At 54.8% G+C, this 22,205-nt stretch overlaps 1 protein-coding gene across 1 annotated transcript in view; it reads left to right on the top strand.

The window, feature by feature from the left end:
- The window catches only part of MYO18A (myosin XVIIIA), a 73,210-nt gene that overhangs the window by 3,952 nt on the left and 47,053 nt on the right, over positions 1-22,205 (top strand). The window contains exons 6-14 of the mRNA XM_078595782.1: positions 285-384; positions 3,569-3,681; positions 5,046-5,222; positions 9,121-9,379; positions 11,256-11,422; positions 12,607-12,707; positions 13,591-13,654; positions 15,148-15,292; positions 21,026-21,229. Coding sequence (XP_078451908.1) covers positions 285-384; positions 3,569-3,681; positions 5,046-5,222; positions 9,121-9,379; positions 11,256-11,422; positions 12,607-12,707; positions 13,591-13,654; positions 15,148-15,292; positions 21,026-21,229 — 1,330 coding nt within the window. The remainder of the gene's footprint in view (positions 1-284; positions 385-3,568; positions 3,682-5,045; positions 5,223-9,120; positions 9,380-11,255; positions 11,423-12,606; positions 12,708-13,590; positions 13,655-15,147; positions 15,293-21,025; positions 21,230-22,205) is intronic.

The following is a 22,205-nucleotide window of genomic DNA, read 5'->3' as shown; positions in this document are numbered from 1 at the left end:
TTGAGGAATATTGTGGATAATTTTCAAATTTGGCAAATGTGGACGCTGGCCCCCGCGTGCAATGACCCACTCTCACGTCTGCAAGTGGCAAAATGCATTACCGCTAGTCCACGTCGAACACTCGATATCAGTCGGTAGTGCCGACGAGATGGTAGGAGCGGTCTTCCGGAGGCCCTAGCACCAGACGGGACGGCGACGACACCATTCTGGGCGACGTGGCGTCAGCGGCGGGGGCGCCGCGTGGTTTTGATATCTCCTGACCCTCGCGTGATCTCTCCGCACAGCCCAGAACCGAGGAGGAGCAGCAGCAGCAGCAGCAGGGCTTCTATGCGTGGTTCGAGGCCGAGAAGGTTTGGCTGGTGCGGAAGGACGGCTTCGTGGCCGGTGAGAGGACATCGAGGGTGCACGTCACACCACTACTCGCGGCTCCACGGCTCTCCGTGTCCAAATCTCCCTCCCCGGCCGTCCGCGCTTTGCCTCCGCGTAGAGGTGGTAGCAGCGGAGGCTGGCGAGGGCTCTTAACGGGGGATTAGGCCCCCCGCGATCAACTCTCTTGGCCGGCCGCGGCATTCAAACACGGCGGCCCCGTGCCATTAAATCTCTGGAAGCCGGATTCGGCGATAGAGCGTGAGCTCACCGCTTTCGGAGTCAGCGGTTGACCGACGTGGTGTTGGGCTCCAACGAGCTTTGTTAGTGGCAACCTCGCGCACCTCAAATTTTTGACGGTATTAAAACAAAAAAATGCATAATATAGTATTTCTTTGGTTAGATCGCGTAAATATATAAATGTGTTGTTAAAACCCGCCACAACCCGATATAGCCAACTAGTAAGGGTTGTCACATAAACAGAACGTGGCCAATTCGTCACTAGTATGGCACACCGGTGTGTTGGAGAGCCAAGCCACAACATTTACAATCTGAGCGCGACGTTTCGCCAGTAATTACAACTACGCGATCTAACCCAAACAAAAACCTCTATTACGGATGAGATTGGTCGCGAAAGCCTACGTGTTAAACTAAAAAAAATGCAAACAACATGATTGGTTTTAAGAATGTTCTCACAACACAGCCCCTATCATTTCGATGGCTCCTGCGACGGGCCGCCACCCGTCACCTACCGTTGCCATGGAGAGACGCTCATCATTTCGTGGCAATCAAAACGTCTCGATTTGAAATCTCAGAGATGGAATCTGGCCAAATAAAGTGAAAAAAAAGCAAATTATCGCAGGAATTGTTGGTGACCTGACCGTGACCATGAAACTCACATGAGCGCCTAGTTTAACGAGAGGTATGTCATCTATATATTTTTTTAAGGATCCACGTTTTTCGTAATATTCTTGGCATTTGCTAAGAAGCTGCTGTCGCCTGTGGGCGTGATTGACTGGCGACCGAAATTCATGAAATATGTGGCTCTGCCGCCAAACCCACGTCAAAGAAGGTCAACATTTCAGAGGCGTGCCTCTCCTTCGGTAGCACTCGCAGACTCACCGATGTGGTGATGTTGGTTTCACGGACATTACGGGAGCTGACAGCCCCCTTATTCCATGCTCGGGGAAAATGCGTCACCGCTTCCCTCCGACCGTCCGTCTGAGTTCCCGTCACGCGTTCTCGCGAATATAACACTAAGCTCTCGCGGAAAACCATCGGCTGCCAAAATAAAACCCCGTGACAAGCTTTGCCCCATCAGCAACAAGCTCGGCAAACTAAATACTTTTTTAAAAAAGTGTGTGCATGAGACAGAAACCCCTCCCCTTAATGTTGTGCTGTTAACAGCGCGACAATAATCATTATAATAATCATTATTTAAACGTGCCGCACTGTATACGCCCGGCGTATATGGAGAGAGAGAGAGAGCGACTCAAATGCTCGAGGAGGCTGTGAGGTGGCGATACCAATAATTGCCCAAGGTCTGCACTCCTCTATATATTAAGGTATTCCCCCCCCAATCAAGAGTATTTACATGTGTGCCAGGAAACCGGAGCACCCAGAGACAAGCCACGCGTGCGCGCGAGACGGGGGGGGGGGGGGTTGGGGGGGGGTGAACACTCTTTCCCCCGTACAGGTGGAACAGATTTTGTCGTGCCGTATGCACCCTGCAGGCCGGGTTAAAGCGACAGCTTGTGCGGAGATCCACTGACCCTCACTGTAGCCGCAGCGCTGGATCTCAGAAGCACGCGCGTCAGAGCGGAGTAGTGGCTCTGTCAGCTTCTATACATCGTCATTATCAGCCGTGGTCACACCAAAGCTTGTTATGACTGTAAGTACCGTAAGGATCGGGGGGGGGGGTGCAGAGAATCAGTTCGGTGATCGTTGCCAACGGAGCAGTCTCCTTCCCTCCTCCCATCCGTCCCTCTTTCCAAAAACAATGTCAAGACGAGTAAAGTAAAAAAATGAAATTACGTGCAGAAAAAATAAACTTCATCGTCTTCCTTTGGCGAGTACCGTTCTGTTTACTTTCCGCGATTTATTTTTATTCCCCCCACCACCGCCCCCCCCCCAAACAAAAGAAAGGAGATTGCATCCATCGCCTCGGCTCAGACCGCCTCTCGCCCCCAATAAATATTGAATGCCTTCTTCCAAACCGATTTATATTTTTATTATAATAAAACACTTAAAAATTTACATCGGCCGCGGAATCCTGCAAACCCGTAGATTAGAGCTGCCTGGCAGGCGATCAGAAGGTTCCGCTCTATGCAAAAGGAGACCCCCCCCCCCCCCACCACCACCACCGAACAAGAGGCTTAATAACAGGTGGGCCGAGGAGGAAGAGGAGGAAAAATACCGCCCCAGGGAAGCTGTCAGCTCCCGAGGACACGCGCCGAATACTACTTGGCAGCAGGGCGCCGCCGTGCGGGGCTTAACTCGTAGCGATTAGAGCTGGCGCTGAGGGTTAAGGTTATGGAATGTCACGGGAGAGAGAATTAGCGCTAAGAGTGGTTCGGGTGGGGGGGGGGGGCTATTGTCACACGAGTCGCGGGTTGAGAGGTAAGCACCCGGTCGGGCCTTGCGCGGCGGGGCGTGAGCGATGCGTTCGTCTGGAGGTGGTGGAGGGAAAACCCGGAGGACCCGGCGAGAAATCGACGCGGCCACGGGGAGAGAGACACGCAGACTCCAAATATACAGCAGGCGTCAGGGTCGGGATCGAACCCACGACCACCTGTAGATCAGGCGAGGTAGTTAACATCTCGCCACCGCACTTGCCAGTGGTGGCAGTGACCAAGCTGTGTGTTTGTTGATGTGTGGCCCTAAGGTATTTAGAAGTTTTACCCCCCCCCCACCACCCTAATGGGTAAGTTTCTCCCCAACAACACATGGCAGGACAGTGCAATGTAGAGGCAATATACTGGGTGGAGTGGTGGCACTGTGGTTAGCGCGCTGTAACCCGAGTTCGTTTCCCGGTGATGGTGAACATTTACCAGAGATTGATAAACCTGAACCGGTTCCTGGGCTTCCCAACCACTCCCCCCACTGCCCAGTGGGTGGACAGCACGCTGTACGCTCACTGTCTTTCCACTCGATGATCGACCCGATGGAGTTGCCGACTGCATCTCTTCGCGTGCGTCTGCAGCGACGGAGCTGAAGCCCGACGTTGGGACTCCGGAAATGCCGGCGCGGAGACTCAGACTCAAGATGGAGGAGCGGGGGACCATCGTGGATGTGGATGAGGAAGAGGTGGAGAAGGTAAGGCCCCTCTCTCCGCCTCCTTCCTACTCCTTCCTCCTGTCTTCACTCATTCTTCTTTTTCTACCTCCACCCCTCTTCTACTCATCATCCTCCTCCTCCTCTCTTACCGCCTCCTCTTCCCTGCGATGCCACCGTGGCATGTCACAGCGTGGGCGTTCGCTGGCTTTTAATTCATTTGCCGCCTTGTTTACCAATCAGTTTGTCGCCGGATGACCTTCGCCGTTCTGCAGTCACGATTGAGATTTGGCCCCAGCTCACGGCTCACGGTTCGGAGGAGGACGCAGCCCACAACACGTGACGGCTCTTGTCTTGTAGCTGCACCCCGGGCCTGTCGATCCGAGAGGCTGTCAATACAAGCTCGGAGCAACGCAAACGAGAGTAAAAATTTAAAAAGTACTTTAAAGTTGGCAGCATTCTTGCGACGCCCGCACCACAATGCCGCGCACAGCACGGTGCCCTCGTGCGCGTTCCATCCTTGGGCTGCCGTTCCTTCATCGGTCGAAATTTTTTGTTGTGCCAAAATCTCATGAAAAAAGACGAGAACGAGCGATCGGTTCAATTTCCCCTGCCACGGCGACGGAAAACTCTCCTCCGCCACCTCCGATCCCGCGCGCCACTCCCAATTTATTTTAAGCGCGGTAATCTCAGGTTTATTTCTAGCACCACGGCCACTGGGCCCTCTCCCCCCGCCCACCGCCCCACCCCCCACCGGCCCACCCTCCCCGTGCGGCTCCTTGGCCATCATCACCTGAGCAGGTGGCAGCAGGGGAGGGGAGGAGAAGAGAACGACTCTCTGCTCACACACTCACCAACCGCTCGACCCCCTCTGCTCTCAACTTGTAGCCCCCCCCCGTCCCCCCCCCACCGGACCCCCCCTCCTTCCCCCCCACCTTTCCCCCTTGTTTGTTAATCGCAACTTCTCGGCCGGCCGCACAAGGGACATGGAATTAACGGAGCCATTCCTGAACGCTGAGCAAGAGTCACGCGAGGTTTTTTGGGTTCTGTTAAACGCCCCTGCGAGCTGATTGGTCTCCAGTCTGTGACCTTTGCCCCCCCCCCCCCTCGCTGTGACCCTTCCTCAAGCGAGCGCAGCGCGACGGTAAAATCACTTTCCGTTATTTTCCGGCCAAATTTACTAATTGACACCGTCTGCCAAATAGCGCCGGGGCCCGCTCAGAATCGTGGGATTCCAGAGCCCAGTATCACCCGGGGCAGGGTTGTAATGATTTTAGGGCCCGAGCGTTATATTTATTGTAGGTCATGGTCTATCAACTGCTGGATACAGGCCTCTCCCCCCACCCTTCCTCCCCCCTTCCCTCTCCCCCCCCCTCCCCGCCCACCACACCGTCCGCACCCTGCAGGCCAACCCGGCGGAGTTGGAGCAGGCGGAGCAGCTGGCGTCGCTGCTCTTCCTCAACGAGTCGTCGCTGCTGCACACGCTGCGCTCGCGGCTCGCGCACGCCAAGCCCTACACGTACGCCGGCGCGCACCTGCTGGCGCTCGCTCCAGCCCGCGGGGCGCCGCTGCACACCGACGAGGTACGGGGGGGATTGGGGGGGGGTTAGGGGGCGTCGGGATGGTGGGACGCTTCCAGACGGACACCCACACCATGTCCTTCTACGGCTTAAGAGGCAGACAATTCGTGAGTTGTTCATACACGTTGAGTGGGGGGGGGGGGGGGGGAGCGGCGGGGAAAGGGGGGGGGGAGGCAACACTCTATCGCCGTCCACAGTCGCCCGTGCTGAAAGAACGTTTCACCAAAAGAGAACGAGCGCCTCATCGATCGCGTGAACTCACAAGTCGCGACAGCACGAGACCAGAGAGAGATGGGCGACGGCAAAATCGTGACGCTTCATCGAATCCGGTCGGTTACAGCGCCGGAGTTGGTGCACGGAGCAGGGGCACTATGACTATTGTCTCAATGCCCCCCCCGCCCCCCCCCCCCCGCCCCCCCCGCCCCCCCCCCCCCCCACCTGATCATAAATATCTGGGCGAGCTCCCCCTTTTACCTTTCGGGGACAGCGCTGGCTCCTTCAAGTGTTCCCGCGCAAGTCGCCGATTGTATACAGGGACTCCTCTACTTACGAACATTCGACTTACGAACTACCAGAGATACAAACAAACCTGTCCATATGTCCAGTTGCCTGTTTGGGCCCCAAAGTCGTAAGTTGAACCGCCACGCAATAAATGGTGGCATCTATATCTGCAAAACATGAAAAACCAGTGACATCTACATCTACGGGAAATTCTACAACTTTTAAATCCATTCCCCGCGTTTAGTGTGCATGCCGTACAACATGTTTGGAATCGACGGGAGTAAAGTTGGGACTTGCGAACAGACCTCTGGAACCTCACTCGTTCGTAAGTAGAGGAGTTCAATGTATTTACAATTTTAAGGGCCGGAGTAAAATTTTGCTCTCCCGTCGCCTCCCTCCCTTCGTTCGTTTTTTTTTTTGTCAGGCGGCAGCCGCGGCCAATTACCAAGTAGAAATTACACGCGGCGCCGCTGGGTGGCCTGGGCTTTAATTACAAAGAGAGGTAATTGTCTTAATTGCACTTTAGAAGAAGAAGAAGAAATAAAAATAGAGAGAGACGGTTTTTTGGTTGAAATTCCAATTGTGACCAGGGGAAATAACAAAATTACAAAAAATGAATTTACCACCAAAGGGCGCTCCACTTCACTCTGTAGCCGCCACTGTCAGGGTAAAGATAAATATTGTGGGGTGGGGTGGGGGGGGGGTGCTGGAGGCAGTGCCAGAGAATGAGGGGATGGGGGGAGCAGGGCAAGTGGAGGCACCGGGGGGGGGGGGGGGGGGAGAGGTATTATTTGTTTCTTTGGTAGGAAACTCAAAGTGCCGTAAATCTGCTGACCGTGACCTTTCTCGCACTCATTAGGGTTAATGAACCTCCTTACGCACCTGCCAAGCGAGGGAGGGAATCGAAGGTTGCGTTATTAAAGGAGCCGCATTAGCAGTTCATCGATGTCACGGGGCCCCTAATTGCAATAGATGTTGGTTAAATAAACTGAGATTGCGACCGCGTTTAGTTCAATACGGTGGAAGTAATTGCGGTGACATGGGGCTGCATCCCCCGGCAATCGGGGGGATCGCTCCACGGTTTCTCCCCCTGCGACGGAAGCGGAGCGCGTGGCTCGCGGCCGGGGTACAGGGTTACCACCTGTCCTGGTGACAGCAGCGGTGGCTGCTTTCCCTTGGGTCGTGGGGAGTTTAATGCTTTATCCGCTTTGGTTTTTTCGGTGAAGTCACGTAGGTAACAAATAAAATAAAATAATTGAAAACAACTCAATTAAATCACGGAAGCAACACAAGCATCCGTCTTCAGGTGGAACACGCCACGGCAAAATCACTTTACCTACCAAAGAGTCTCAACCCTTGCAGTCACGAAAGCTTCAAATCTACTTGAATGCTTTGTCGGTTGTGGAATAACGATGACGACAATGATGGCGATGACGACGACGACGACAATGATGGTGGGGATGAACCACATTTATGTGGAAGTGCTCTGCTCTTCCGGTGTCTTCAGGTGTTCTTCGTCCCACCCGTGCCTCGTTCCAGTTGTTTGTAATCTCGCCGGGGGCAAGGAGTTCAATTCCCGAGTCCGCCCTCCATCATCATTACTCAGGGGTTGACGCAAACGGGTATCACTGGGAGGAAAGTCCACGAGTTACTCGTCTTGCGGATAGACTGGTCCCTGCCCCAGGAACATGGAATTCCCCACACTGGGCTCAGATTTGCTCTGAGAGATGAGCGTTTTAACTTAGGTTTCTGGCTTCATAGGGCGGTGCGCTAACCGCTGCGCCACCGCTCCACCAGGTGTTTAGAAGCTTGTCTTAAAATCATCATCATCATCAGCCACGAAGAATCTACTGCTGGATGAAAGCCTCCCCCTTCGGCCATCGCGATCTTGCACAGTCGCGTGACGCATCGATCCACCCCGCGTCTGCACAGCGCGCGCATCTCTCTCTCTGGGCACGCTCCCCCCCCCCCCCCGAGCGTCCATCGTGGCCAAGGCCGTCCCTTCCGCGGCGGCACCACCTCGTCGCCAACGCTCGCCAAGCCCCGCTGCCAGACCGCGCAGCTGCTGCGTGGGCAGTCGGCGCGGAGCGGCACCCTCCAAAATCTGCCCTGAAAGTCTCCCGCCATCTGCTCTTGGTCCCCTATTAAATTGCAGAGGGTTTAAGTTTGGTTCATTTAAGAGGTGATCCCCTTGGGGGGCGGAGGGGGGGGGCACGGTGGGGGGGGAGGGGAGGGGTGGGTAAAAGGAGGATACAAAACTAATACACCGTTGTTTCATCAAAAGGCGTGAGATACAACAGCGAGCAATTTGACAAAGCTCGGCAATGATTGGGACATCCGGCGTCACCGTATTCCACCGAGACATTGATCTATAGCAACACTGATGGATATACAGGATGCTTCAAAGAAATGTGAACACTTCCGAGAATTTGCAACGACACCAGGAGAAATGTGCTTCCCTCCGGGGTCGGGAGACCACCTGGAGAAGATTCCAGGCACGCGTTGACAACGATGGCGAACAAGTGGGATTGCAGGCCACGTGCAGCAGCGTAGGCACCGCCACCGCCGCCGCCGCGGCCGCGTCAAATAACAGATCGAATTTAACGTCGTGGGATTTGATTTTTGAAGCTATTAACATCACATTTGTTATCATGTTCCAGTGTAGTTGTATCCGTTCTTTTTTCTGTTAAGAACGAAGTCCCATGGAAGTGTTAACATTTATTTGAAGCACCCTGTACATTTCCACGAGAGGAAAACTCCACACCACCGCAGCAGCGGCAGCAGCATCGGCGGCAACTTTGAACTACTTGCGAGTGCACCGTCCAGTTCGAATCGATCAGCGATTCGCCGGAGACTCGATGATGGGCAACGTTTCGCGCCGCTGCGACGTGCGTGTGCACGTCGAACTTCTTTCGCACCGTACGTAGCCAGACGTCCTCAATCGGAGGTGACGCTCGTGGCCAGTGTGCGGGCCTGGGCCAATCGTCCGTCCGCGCGGCGCAACGTTTGAAGATGTTTGAAATGTTTCTTCTTTCGTGTGGCGTTTGAAAAATGGTTAGTTTTCAGGTGTTCAGCGTTGTCAGCCATTCCCCGGCATCCTCGACTTGCGAGCCAGGCCGCCCGATGGTGGCTCGGAGCGGTTGGAGCGAAACGTCGTTCGTCGATGTTCAATTCGATCGTGAAAAGGATTGGGGGGGAGGAGGAGCTGTATGTGATGAACACATCGGCACCACGTGGACAAATGGTGCCCGCGTGGGTTCAGCGACTACAAACTATAATCGCGTGGGCCTAACTCAAAAGCAAACACGGGTCATCATCATCATCCTCATCATCATCATCGTCATCATCATCGTCGCCGCTGTTGTCCTCCCAGGCGATGGGGGCCGTGCGGTGCTGCCAGGGGGAGGCGCCGCCGCCGCCCCACGTGTACGCGGCGGCGCGCGCCGCCTTCCGCCGCATGCTCGGCAGCCGCCAGGACCAGACGCTGCTCTTCCTGGGCGCCGCCGGCGCCGGCAAAACCACGGCGGCGCGGCACGCGGCCGAGTACCTGGCCACGTTCGCGGCGCACGGCGGGCCCGGCGGGGGCCTGCCGGGATCGCTCGCTGGCGCCCGCCCCAGCGGCGGCAGGAACGTCTTCGAGCCCTGCAAGAACATCAGCGGTGAGCGAGCCGGGGTCTTGACTCCCGCGGTCTGGAATGGCCCTAACCCTCCCCCGCCCCTGCCCCTTACCCCCCCCCCCCCCCATTCTCGCCCCCCCAGTCATCCGTGCTGTCGGCTCCCTGTCCGTATTCAAGTCCAGGCTCTCTCTAGAGCAGCGTTCTTCACTCATTTTCGCCAATAAGACATCAGCAGTGTGAGGGCCGCCACACATGTGAAGCCATTGGGGGTTTGACAGCAGCACGATGATGATGATGGGGGTTGTTTTCAATCTGTGTATTGTCGGGGGAACTGCACATCAGGGGCCGCACTAAAGGCCACCAGGGGCCACCAGTGGCCCACGCTCTTCTGGTGCTGCCCATTCTCCTCTGCCTGTGACCGACTGCCTCCTTTCTGCCGAGTGAACATGTCCGGCGCGTTGAGACGCGGTCCCGTTTAGATGTGACGTGAACACGCATGGTACGTGAATTCTGAACATTCTTTTGGGTCTTCCCCTCCCGCCTGTTTTATTCCGATACAGTGCTGTCGGTGTCATGAGATGGAGTCGTGTTCATTCGGAACGCGCACGATAAGCAGTGCAATCGGCCTGCGTTCGAGAACGTGTTGACTCGGGACTCGTTCTAAATCCCCTCCCCCCCCAATCTCTGCGGTCTTCTGTATATTAAGGCGTTATCAGACCGAGCATTTACATGCGGGAGGAAACTGCAGCACCCTGGAAGTAAACGCACGCGTGCGAGGGGGCAACGCTCTATCCCACACTGGCAGGTGGAGTCCACATTGTTGCTGAGCCGCCCTCTGCTGGCGAGCCACGGTTACGGCTCCTCGCCGACGGCCACGGGAAGGGAGTTGTGCACCAATCTGTGCGGAGATCCACCAACCCTCGCCGCCTCCGCCGCTGCTGCTGCTGCTGCTGCTCCCTCCACAGTGCGGGATTGCAGGCCACGTGCAGCAGCGTAGGCGCCATCACCGCGTCAAACGACAGATCGAATTTAACGTCGTGAGATTTGATTTTATTGCGCTCGCCGGTGAGGCCATCATTGCGCTGCTTTTTCGATCCGAATTTAGAACACAGACGGCTGAAGGCCCCCACTTCAAACCCAGAAGTCTCGGCGATGCAAGCTCAGGGTTGCTCTGACCTTTTGAGCCACCGGGTCAAATAAAAAAACAATCCACCGCGCAGCTTCACTTTGTTCCCCATCAATAACGCGGCTCTCTTCGTCCTATGGGAGAGACTTCCACCGCTGAGTCAGGAATGCCAGCAGAGATGAGCATTACCCAACGCCGCTCATTTGAGTAGTGGGAGACTTTAATGTCTCTTTATTGTTGTATCTTTCTCATCTTTGCTGTTGGCCGCATTTCTCGAGACATTACGCGTTGACAATTGTTGCTTACTCGTGGTGGAAGGGGGTGAGTGGGTGGGTGGTGATAAGCAACACACACCAGGGCTTCTCTGCAACACAGGTAGCATTTTATTTTGGTTATGTTTAAAGTTGTTGTTTTTTTTTTACACGTCTTCAAAGCAACAAAACACACATCACAGATTTACATTCAAAGCCACGGGCTCCTCTGGTCCGTCTCTCCGCGCGCTCACGGCACCGCGTGTGCGCACGCGCGGCCGCGCGAGCGCGCGTTTTGTTTCAATCCTCCGTTTCGCTCGTTTGCTTTGTGAAAGTGAAAAGATTTTTTGTTCGAATTTTCATTTTTGTGGCGGTTGGGGACGGGGGGGGGGTGCCCCAACGGTTCTCACGTTCACGGCTCGTGGCCTCGTTTGCCCGCCCGCCTGCCCGCTCTGAGCGCTCGCCGCTCTCTCGCGCCGCGCACCGCCACCGCCGTAAATCATGTCCGCTTTGTGTTCTCAATTTTCCGGCGCCGGAGCAGGGAGGCTGCGGGCCGCCTTCACGGTGCTTGAGTCGTTCGGTCACACCGCCACCGCGGCGATGACGGGTGGCGGCGGTGACGGCGGCGGCGGCGGATCGTCGCGCTTCGCCCAGCTCCTCTCGCTCGACTTCAACCAATCAGGCCGTCTCGCCGCCGCCTCCGTGCAGGTCAGGGGAAGTATGACCCCGTGAACGACGAACCGGAGCTCTTTGTATTTTCACATTCTCTCTCTCTCCCTCCCTCTCCTCTCTCCGCCTAACGGCACACTATTTGCTGAGTTTGTCGTTGCACGATCGAGTGAGTTTTTAGATTTTCATATTTTTACCTGCGGTTTTGTTTTATTTTGTCTTGCTGAGCGAATGGCATTTTTAAAGTGTTTCTTCATAGGTGAACGGGTTGGTTTTGGGACACGCAAAGAATTGTTCCGTTGATTCGAACGTAAATATAGTGCAGGGGTACTGAATAGACAGCGGATCTCGATCAGGGTTTGTGTGTGTGCACGTTCGTGTATGTGTGTGCTCACGGCCAACACCAGTGACGATTATCTGAACCGGTCCTGGGCCTCCCCTAGGTCGACTCAGCCTCAAATGAGTACCTGGGCGGCCGGGCGTGGTGTTGGCCACCCACCCCCACGTGTGCCGTGCCGGCCTTCATCGGTGCTCGCTATCAGCACTTGCCCCAACAGTCTGTTAAATAGTCTGTTAAGGCTATACGGGGGATCTTTGTCTTTGTATGTGTGTGCACATGTGTGTACAGTGGCACAGTGGTTGGTGCGCTGTGCTACGAACGCACCGACCCGAGTTCGATTCCCGCTCACAGCCAACATCGGTGATGAATATCGGAGCCGGTCCTGGGCCTCACCTACTTGGCGCGGTGTCTAAAAATTATCACTGGAGAGACAAATGCGGCCGGCGTGGCGTTGGCCCCACCACTTCCTCATGTGGCCATGCCAGGCCTTAACTGGTGCTACTCGTGAACAATACTTGCCGCCAACAGTTTGTGTCGAGGCTACAGGGGGGACCTTTGTGTGCGTGTGTGGGGAGCGGTAGTGTAGTGGTTAGCGCTGCGCTACGAACCTGGCGACCCGGGTTCGATTCCCGCTCACGACCAACACCGGTGACGATTATCTGAACCAGTCCTAGGCATCCCCTCGGTCGACTCGGCTTAAAATGAGTACCTGGTGCGGTGTGTAAACATCACCACTGGGGAGACAAAGGCGGCCGGGCGTGGTGCTGGCCACCCACCCCCTCGTGCGCCGTCTCGGCCTTCATAGGCGCTGCTCGCTAACAGCACTTGCCCCAACAGTATGTTAAGGCTATGCGGGGGATCTTTGTCTTTGGTGCCCCCCCAGACCATGATGCTGGACAGACTGTGCGTGGTGCACAGGGCCGAGGGAGAGCGTCCGTTCAAGGTGTTCCAGCAGCTCATGGCAGGAGCCGATGCCGCCCTGAGGTTTGTCACAGCGTTTTGACTCGCGCACAAAAAAAATTGTTGGTGACCCCGGTACACTCGCGACAACGCAAAGAAGCCTGGACTGAACTATTTACTGAACTAAGGCCCGCTGAGCTACATAATTATATTTTCAGAAGCAGCCTGGCCACAAATGATAGCTCAACGTAGTGGCTCATCCTGTGAAAATGTTTAGCAGCATGTTGATTCTAAACGTGGAGGGGACCCAATTAAAAATCCATGCAACCACAGGCAGAACATGCAAACTCCGAATACACAGACATCAGGGTCGGGATCAACCCCACGACCTTCTGTCTGTATACCACGCGCAGGTCGATAACATCTCGCCACTGTCGCGAGATTTTTACAACTTCTTAACCCGAGCCGTTCATGCTTCAGCGTTTGCATCGCCCGTGCGCTGTTCGCCCTTTGCCGTTCTTTGCCCTTTAGCACCGGCGAGACAAAGCCGTGAAGGAGGCTTGAGCTCTGGTGTAGGCCAATCGGTTTCTCAAGGACAATGGGAGTACATTTCCAAAGCGTGCTCGTTTGCATGTTTTACCGTGGGCACGGTGTGCGGTTGATGCAGACTCGATGCCTTGCGATAGCTGTCTGTGTGTCTATTTGGTGTCTGAACATTTTAACACCTACACTAAAATAAAATGTTTAACCTACATGACTTTACCGAAAGAACCAAAGAGTATGGATTCCTGCGGTCACGAAAGCTTCAAATCAAGATCTTCACACCTCCTGTATTACTGGCGGAAAGGGTAAAGCGTCGGCTATTATCATGATCAAATTTTTTTTATAACCCTGGACATAATCCCACCGCGCGTTTCTGTCTCTCTCCACAATGCCCCCCCCCTCTCCCCCCCATTTGTGTTTCCAGAACGGAGCTCTACATGGGCACCTTTGCGGATGTGAACGTGTTCGGAATCGCGCCGCTAACGAAGGCAAGCTGCTGCTTCTCACGGGCTCATGAAAAGAAAGTTGCTTCGTAATCACCGGATCTTCATTAACTTATTGTCATCCATCAAACCGGGGTGGGGGGGTGACGCGCACATTCGGCTACCGTCGTTAAGGGGATCGCCGATCAAAAAGACGACGCAGTTTGATAATAGGTTTTTCCCCTTTTATCTGACAACAAAACAGCTGTGTTAAGATGTTTAAACACCACACTGAAACCTTTTACAAGGAATAATGTCTGCATTAACCACAATACTTGTGGTCAGAATGCAAACAAAAACACACACTCTGATAATATATGCATTGTCCTTGAAAATGATTGGTCCACACCAGAGACAGCTTTCTTTTGAGCCTCGTCTCAAACGGTGTTAGACCAGAAAATACGCTTTTTGGCATCCTCAGTTTCAAAGACAATGCATATATTATCAGAGTATGTTTTTGTTTGCATTCTGACCACAAATATTGTGGTTAATGCAGACATGATTCCTTGTAAAAGGTTTCTGTTTGGTGTTTTAACAACTGAAAACCTGTTTTGTTGCCAGATAAAAGGGGAAAAACCTATTATCATATTTTCGTGCTGGCAAAGGAGGTCCCATGATAACGACGCAGTTTGCTCAACAATCGCGGGTTCAAACGCGGGCTCAGCGCGCAGCTGGATTTAGATTTTTATTTTGTAAATAAAATATGTTGGTGTGCGGTTTTTGTTGTTTTTGTCTCGGCCTGCTCTCTCTCTGGAAACAATTTAATGTGGGCGCCCGAGCGCAGGTGTTTGCTCAAAGGCTTTTCCTGACCGGCGGGCCGAGCTTCGTCTGGGACGCTTGAAGACGATCGTTGGCCACTTCGAATGACGTCTTCTCACGTTGCCGTCATTAACGCGCCCGCGCGCCATCCACTGACGAGGCCTGAAATACAATTTTTTATGATTTTTGTCGATTTCTCTTTATTTAAGCAACGTCCGAAATATGGAGAGCGCCGGGCTTTGCCACTGGCCGGGCGCGTGGCAGATCGACGAATCAAAGGGCCGCGGCTCCAGTGTCCGTGCCAGCCCAAAGCGTGGCTCCGCCACCTTGCGCCCTCACGCCGAGTCCAGCCTTGAGAGGCTTCGCTGTGTAGGCCGTGTGCGAGAGCTGGTGAACGCGAGAGCCGGCGGTGACTCGGTTCGAGGGTGGCTATCCCTCACCACCCCACCCAGCCACGCAGGCCATGCACCCTGGCATTAATTCAAAACAGTAAAACGCATCGCACTTTTAACGTGGCTTGGGCTTCCACTGGGTCTACTCAGCCCGAAACGAGCACCTCATGCCGTGTGGTGAAGGACTGTGAGGCTGAGGGTGGCCGGCCGGGCGCCGATCGTCGTTGGCGTCTCGGCCACCCGCCCCCCCCCCCCCGCCCGCCCACCTCGCATGCTCGCGGCATCGGCCCTCGACGGTGCGCTCGTTATAACGGCGCCCGCCTCCCGCGTTCGTGTCGCCCGCACCAGCCCGAGGAGCGGCAGGCAGCGGCCTCGGAGTTCTCCGGGCTCCTCTCCGCCATGAAGACCCTGGGGTTCGACGAGAAGGAGCAGCGGGGACTCTGGCTGGTGCTCGCAGCGATTTACCACCTGGGCGCCGCCGGCGCCACCAAAGGTAAAAGGGCCCCAGGGCGACTAGCCGGTTGTTGTCGCGAGCGGTTGGCTGCACGTGCCGCGGTTGCTCGAGTCGTTTGGTCACGACACAAAAAATAACAACAACTGTCGGAGCAGTCCTCGAAGTTGCCCTCGGGTTAAAAACCCCCGTGGATTTTTGTGCCGGTTGCAACCGCGGTGCAACGGTTCGCAGCGCCAGACTCGCAATCCAGAGGTCGCCGGATCCCGATTCCATCTCTCGCCGGCCTCTGCCCACCCACCGAGCTGTGTCGACGAGTGCGCCGCGGTTAGCCGGTCGGTCGCCAGGTCGCGTGTGGTGGTGGGTTAAATTCGCGCGTACTCCCACCGCGTCCGATAAGTGCCGGGCAGCATGGAAGAGGAGACTAAAGTTGCCCTCGCGAGAGTTTACTCCGGCAGAGGCCTTTCCGCCAGAGCAGTGGCACGGGAGGACAATCGCCGGGCCGCCCCTCTCCTCCAGCATCATCGGCTGCAGCTTTGTGGCACATCGTGCAGGAAATGGGTGTAGGTTCCAAGTGCCTGGATCTCCCATCCCTAACGGTGGTTCCTGGTCCACTCGACTTGAGCGGGGCGCTGTGTAGCGAGTGGGTCCCTAGATAATGGGAACTACTCTTTGTCTTTGGGACTGCTTTTTTGTGCGTAGTTTGTTGTTGCCTTTCTGCCGCACTTCCGATTAGCACGGTTGGCTACGTACGGTGCGAAAGAAGTTCAACGTGAACATACATGATTAGCTGGGAGTGAGAGTTGTAAGAAGAGGGGGAGGCCGGGGTTATGGGGTCAGGGACACGGAGCCGGTACCGCTGAGATCCTGGATGGAGGAGGCCGCCTGTGATTAGACCGGGTCGCTCAAGCGCGGCCGAGTCGATGGTCCCAGCCACTTAGCCTGGTCACCGATGACTGCACAAAAAACCCATCACGTTTCATTAGATTTTTCACTTAATTTGGCTTGTTCTAGCACTGAGAATTAAATGTTTTTTTTGCTTTGATTGACAGGCATTGAACACTCCCCGCAGGACGTATAAAAAGGTTATCTTTGCCCCCAGTGTAGATTAACAAAAACAACAACAATGATGCGGCTTCACAAGCATATCAATAGAAACAAAAGCCTTTATTTGAAAAAAAAAACCAGGCGAGAGCCCAACGAGAGAATAAATGTCTCTCTTTCGAGGCAGACTCGGATCATAAAAAGCAACGCGGTGCGGTGCACATCGACGAAGTGCCGAGACGGCGCGGGGCAAGGTTATTCGAACGCGCGGTGATTACAACAACGGCTGACCGTGAAGCGTTGGCGAGAATTAAAACGTAGCCTTGAAATCGCAGCTTTGATACGCTTGCAAGGGCCCCTTTGCCTGTGAGCGCCGGCAGTTGGCCGGCGCCTGGCGCAAGCGAGCCCGACGCTGCCGATGAGGACGCCGTGCGTCGAAACCCTGCCCCGGAGTTTTCCCTGCACCGAATCAACGTCACCGAGGTGGCACGCTCCCAGAAGGCCGTGCGGCCGAAGGGTGCGTGTGAGGAACGCGATGTTATTTTGTGTGGAGAGACGGAAATGCGGCGGAGAAATGTCAGATTATTTATTTAATGTAATAATTATTATTATTTTAGGACGAGCGCGTTCCGTGACTCCGTCTTCCGAGGATATTCTGCGAGAGTTCCCAATGAACGTCGTCGCTCAACACCGTTGGAACGTGATTGGTAGCAAAAAATATTTGTCATTATTGTTATTATTATTATTAGATGAAATCGGGGGTGGGGAGTTACAATCAGCTGGAGCTATCCGAACCTGAGCTGCAGAAAATATTTCCATGCCCCCACTCGGGATGTGGATACATAATTTGGGGTGGGGGGCAGTTGGGGATCTTGGTGGCGATGAAATTTGTATTCATATGGCGTCTAAATTCTATTCTGTCCGTGCACACGATGGCATCGGCAGTGTGGGTTCAGCAGCTCAATGCCAATGTCGAGGTCTACTGGCCACGAAGAGAGGGCTTCAAGGGACAGAGAGAGAGGGGGGGGGCTTGCTGTTCCTCCTCCTCCTCCTCCGCAATCGCGTCTTGCGGGATGTGACGGGCCGGGCGACGGCTAACGAGCGGGCGTGCCCGTAACGAGCCGGGCAGTCCGGCGCACGGGGCCGAGGTAACGAGGGGGGCCCAGCTACAGCAGAGAGCGCCGCTCGCTCTAATGAGTCGCGAGTTCGGGAAGATCGCGTCCGACGATTAAACAAGGTCGTGTGACCTTGTTTAAAAGGCGGTGGGGGGGGGGGGGCGGCGGGGTGGTGGAGGGCATAACAACCCGGGGGAGCCGCGACACGGTACAATGTTCAACGATCCATATTTGATTTTTGTTTGGTATTAAGGCCCTGCAATGATGCGGCCAAATTTTTGTTGTAAAACCCTCCACCGCTCGACGCAGCCGAACAAAAACGAAGTCTTCGCGTGTAAGCAGCGTTTGACAACGCGCCAATTATTGCTGCTTCAACTCACCCGATCGGTTGACTTTAAGGACGGTTCTCAAAGCCGAAATTCAGCTCATTAGATTGCGCAAATTTTCGCTCAGAACTGCGTCAAGCGTCTTCAGGTCAGCGGCCGGGAGGTTGGAATGATAGCCGTGTCACCTGGCCCCGGCTTCTTAACCAGGCGTCGTGACATCGCAGCAACAAACAATCAGATTCACCGTTGCACGCTCAATACAAAATTGTATTCTCATTCGTCTGGGCCAATGATTGCGCACATTGCGACTATGAACACCCCGCGCGTGCATTAAACAGAATGAGTGAAGATGCGATCTGCCTTCGTCTATCGTGCTCTGGCTCCCACTCCAAAGTGCGTATTAACAAAGAGTGCCACGGGTGTTAAACATTGCGCCAATTTTTTTCTTTACTTTATTATAAGAATTTAGGAGACACTGGCTGAGTCTTGAGCAGGATTAGGTGGTGCCTGGGGGAGGGAGGGGGGGGCGGTGGGGGTTTGTGGGGGGGGCTCAGCCTCCTTCAAACCCCCACAGCATAACGGGACTTGTCACAAACGAGAGGTGGGCGTTCTGACGGGCACTTTGCTCCGGCCAGTGGCTCGTTCCTCCAGCCCCCCCCCACCCCATCCGCTGTAACGGAGGGGGTCTCTCCGGTCGATGAAGTGGTACGGGGGGAGTATGGGAAGAGAGTGGTGGGGGGGGGGGGGGAGTGTGGGCAACCGAGGTGGATGGGCGGGAGGAGGCGGGCAGGCGGACGCGAGAAAGGGCACGAGGCGGATGATTTGACGTCACAACTAATCGGTGCTCGCGTCGCCATGGAAACACCACTTTAGGCGACGGTCCACGGACGGGGGTGAAAAGCCCCCCCCCCCGATATCTCCGGGCAAACGCCTTTAGTTGGGTTTACTCCCTAATGCGTACGCACGCACAAAGTCAAAGGTCCCCCGTGTAGCCTTAGCAGACTGCTGGGTGCAAGCGCTGTTAGCGCGCTCGCACTCCGAAGGGCGGCACGGCTCGCGAGGTGGCCGGCACCGCGCACGGGAAAGGGGCACGCGCACGCGTGCACGTGCACACGCACCATAATTCATAATTCCGTTTTGAAGAAATAGGAGCTAATTTCCTGTAACCATCGAGTGCGGCGGGGGGCTTGGGGGAATCTAAGTGGCGCGAGACGGATGACCCTTCATCTCCTCCGTGACGGTTCTATTCGAGGCCTGATATCCGCGTTATCGCGCCATAATTTACTCTACCCAGGCCGTTTGCGCTGTTAAGAAAAGAACCCCTCAACCCCGCCAGCCCCCCCCCCACCCTCCCCAACATGAAAAATAATAAAAAGGAAAGGAGTACTTGAAGGACGTACGCATCAACGGTGCGCGTTTATCTTGCCGCACGCGAAGGGGAGGCTCAAGGTAAAGCTAAAGGTGGAGCTGACGGGGACAAAGAGGCGTCGCGGATTCGCAGGAACGTAGCGGCGGCGTCTGCTGCTACGATCTGCAGGGCATACACCCTTTCTTCATTCCAGGCTGCGTTTGTGTTTAACGTGCACGCCTTCCCCCCGTGTTGTACAAGACTTTGAATAATTCATAGCGCCGTCGCTCCCTCTGGTAAAAATGTAGATTTGTTTTTTGGGTTGCTTGGTTTCCACAAAAAACAATAACAAAGAAGGAAAAAAAAAAGAAAAATCTTCAAAATCCACCATCTGCGCTTTGGCTTGAGCCAGAGCATGTTTAAAACATTTCGCTCGGCCTCTCTGTCAGCATCCGTACCGAAGAGAATTTTGCGCCGTTTCCCGACCGCTACGGAGAGCATGCCCGTGTGTGTGTCTCTTGTTCCGTCGTTTGTTTATTGGTTGTTTTGGTTGTTGTCGCTCGTAAACAAGCCTCGGCACTTGGCGTGAAGTGCTTGAAGCTAAAGAATAGGGTGGAACGAGAAGAAGTAATACATTTACAGACGCTTACAAAAGGCGAGAGCAGCCCACGTTTGCGTTGGTTGTGGGTTTTTTTCGTTTTAGCATACTTCACCTATGCTGGTGAGTACGGGTGAGCGAAGGTGGTGGAGGTTGGGGCAGTGCCGGATGATCCTCTTAGCAAAAGTAGCTACATATGTAGCTATGAGCCCCGCACTTTCAAGGGTCTCGCGCTAAATGCTTTCAGGCTATCAATTCCGGTTCAGTGATTCTGCACTTGCTTTATCACTATAGTACTACACCGCCTTCAACTTTTATGAACGACTGGGTGTTTAAGGTTAGCGATTTGTCGTATTATCTGGCTGTATAGTAAATGAAAAATACAATTACTTTACTATGCGAGTAAAAAAAAATTGTGTTTTAATATTTATGTGTTTTTTATTTATTTAGTGCCCCTTTATAACATCCGCTACAGGCCCTGCACTAGCTTAATCCGGCACTGGGTGGGGGGGGATGCGGAGGTGGAGGACCGGTTCTGATGTCACGGTTCGTAGTTCGACGATTCCCGGTCACGGCTACCATCGGTGACAGGTGATATCGGAACCGCTCCGAGGCATCAGATCAAATCCAGGAAGGGAAGTCAGAATAGCTCAGTTCTGGATTTTATTTTGACTCCGTTCCTGGATTTTGTCCTGAAGATGCTCGCCGCGGTTTCATGCAAAAAGGGCGCGTGTCGAATTTGATCAATTTGGCTGCGAGTATTGTGGACGTGACAATTTTTTGTTGTTGGGCTGTCAGGTGGTGGAGGGTCATCCGACATATTTGTTATTTTTGTTTATTCATTTTCACTTGCTTGGTCGTGTCTATATCTGGGATTTGGCCCTTATATATAATTCATGTACAGCGTTATGGAATGCTTTTAGCATGAATGACGTGATACGAAATACAAATTCGTATTATTTAAAATGGCCATCGCGGTATAAACGGGGCACGAGGCCAAGGGCAATAGCTGGGAACGGAACATTTCATCAGCCATGATCAATCCACTGCTGGATGGTGGCCTTACCGACGTCAATCATTCGCCAAAGTTATTCACAGTAACAATGATCGAGCGTCCTTTATGCCGGGGCATCTTGGAGCGCTTGACACGCGAAAAAAGGCGATTTACACACACATGTCAATCATTTTATAGGGCGTCACCCCCAGCGGCAGCTGTCTCTATGCGGGTACCAGCCGACTCGGCACCTGGCCTGCGGGTGGGCAAGTAGCGGGCAATGTCAAGAGTTTGACCTGACCCGTCCTGTACGCTAATCGCGCGCGCGATGCCGTGGCGTGTCGCCACAGTGGGGCGCAAGCAGTTTGCCCGCCACGAGTCGGCCCAGAAGGTGGCCTACTTGCTGGGCTGCACGCTGGACGAGCTGTCCACCGCCACCTTCAAGCACCACCTGCGGAACATCGGGCTGGGGCCGTGCGGCGGCGGCGGGGGGCGGCCTTCGTCCGTGGGGGCCCACGGCTGCCTGGATGAGACCTCGCTCGATAGCACTCCAGGTACGGACACACGACGGAGGAGGAGGGAGGGGCGCAGGGAGCGCGGGGGGCCAACGTGTTCCACCACCTCGGCCACCGCCGTCGCCGCCATCGCCACACGGCGACACGGCCGCCGCCACTGCTGCTGGCTCGTGCTGGCACTGTCGCCTCCAGACGGCCACTGCCACCATCGCTGCTACACCTCTGCACGATCACCTCAATCGCCACCGCTGCCCCAATCGCTACCTTCATCACCACTACCATCACCGCTGCCGCAACCACGACCAAAACACCAACACAACCAACATCATCATCACCGTTACCACCACCACCATCTGTGCCGCTTTGAAAATTTCCTCTCGAGGGAAGCGCCCGACGGATTTGATTGAGCGGCTGAGTTTTTAACACCGCCAGCGGCACCTGGTGCCGCTGTGGGGGGGTTTAAATCTCGGCGGGGCGGCTTTTTGACGATTGGTGCTGACGGATGGACGGACGGACGGCACCGCAGGGCCCCGTGCGGTGGAACGCCGCCGTAATGATCCGATTTGGCAAGGCCGCAAAAATGTGCCTACCGGTGCACGTCGGGGATGTTGGTTGTCCGGGCCATCAGTGTGTGAACTCCACCTCGGCGTTGGCTTTTTTATCCATGTATTTATTTTCTGGCCGGAGATGGCACGAGATCGCCGAGCTGAGCGTCACCAGCGTGGCTATTAAGTCGCCATTTACATTCGTGTCTGGGCCTGGAAGTGACCGGGTGGCCTCGGCAGGTTCACAATGCCCAGTCGAGGTTTCCACCGCCTGTGGTTTACATCCGGATTCTCAAGTGGCAGCGAGTTGACGGCATCAGCCCGTTCGCCGATTGGCGGCGCTGCAAAAACGGTCTCGTGTAAAATGTTGCTCCGTCCCTCGATTCCAGCTGAGAGTTCCGCTGACACGTTTGGCTCGATTTGCCGCGTGATGAGCGCGGCTCCAGAAGGGCGCGAGAGAAGGGTGTGGT

The sequence above is a fragment of the Lampetra planeri genome, chromosome 6, assembly GCF_965212315.1.
Source record: "Lampetra planeri chromosome 6, kcLamPlan1.2.h2, whole genome shotgun sequence".
Lineage (NCBI taxonomy): Eukaryota > Metazoa > Chordata > Hyperoartia > Petromyzontiformes > Petromyzontidae > Lampetra > Lampetra planeri.
This window is presented reverse-complemented; position numbering and strand designations above follow the sequence as displayed.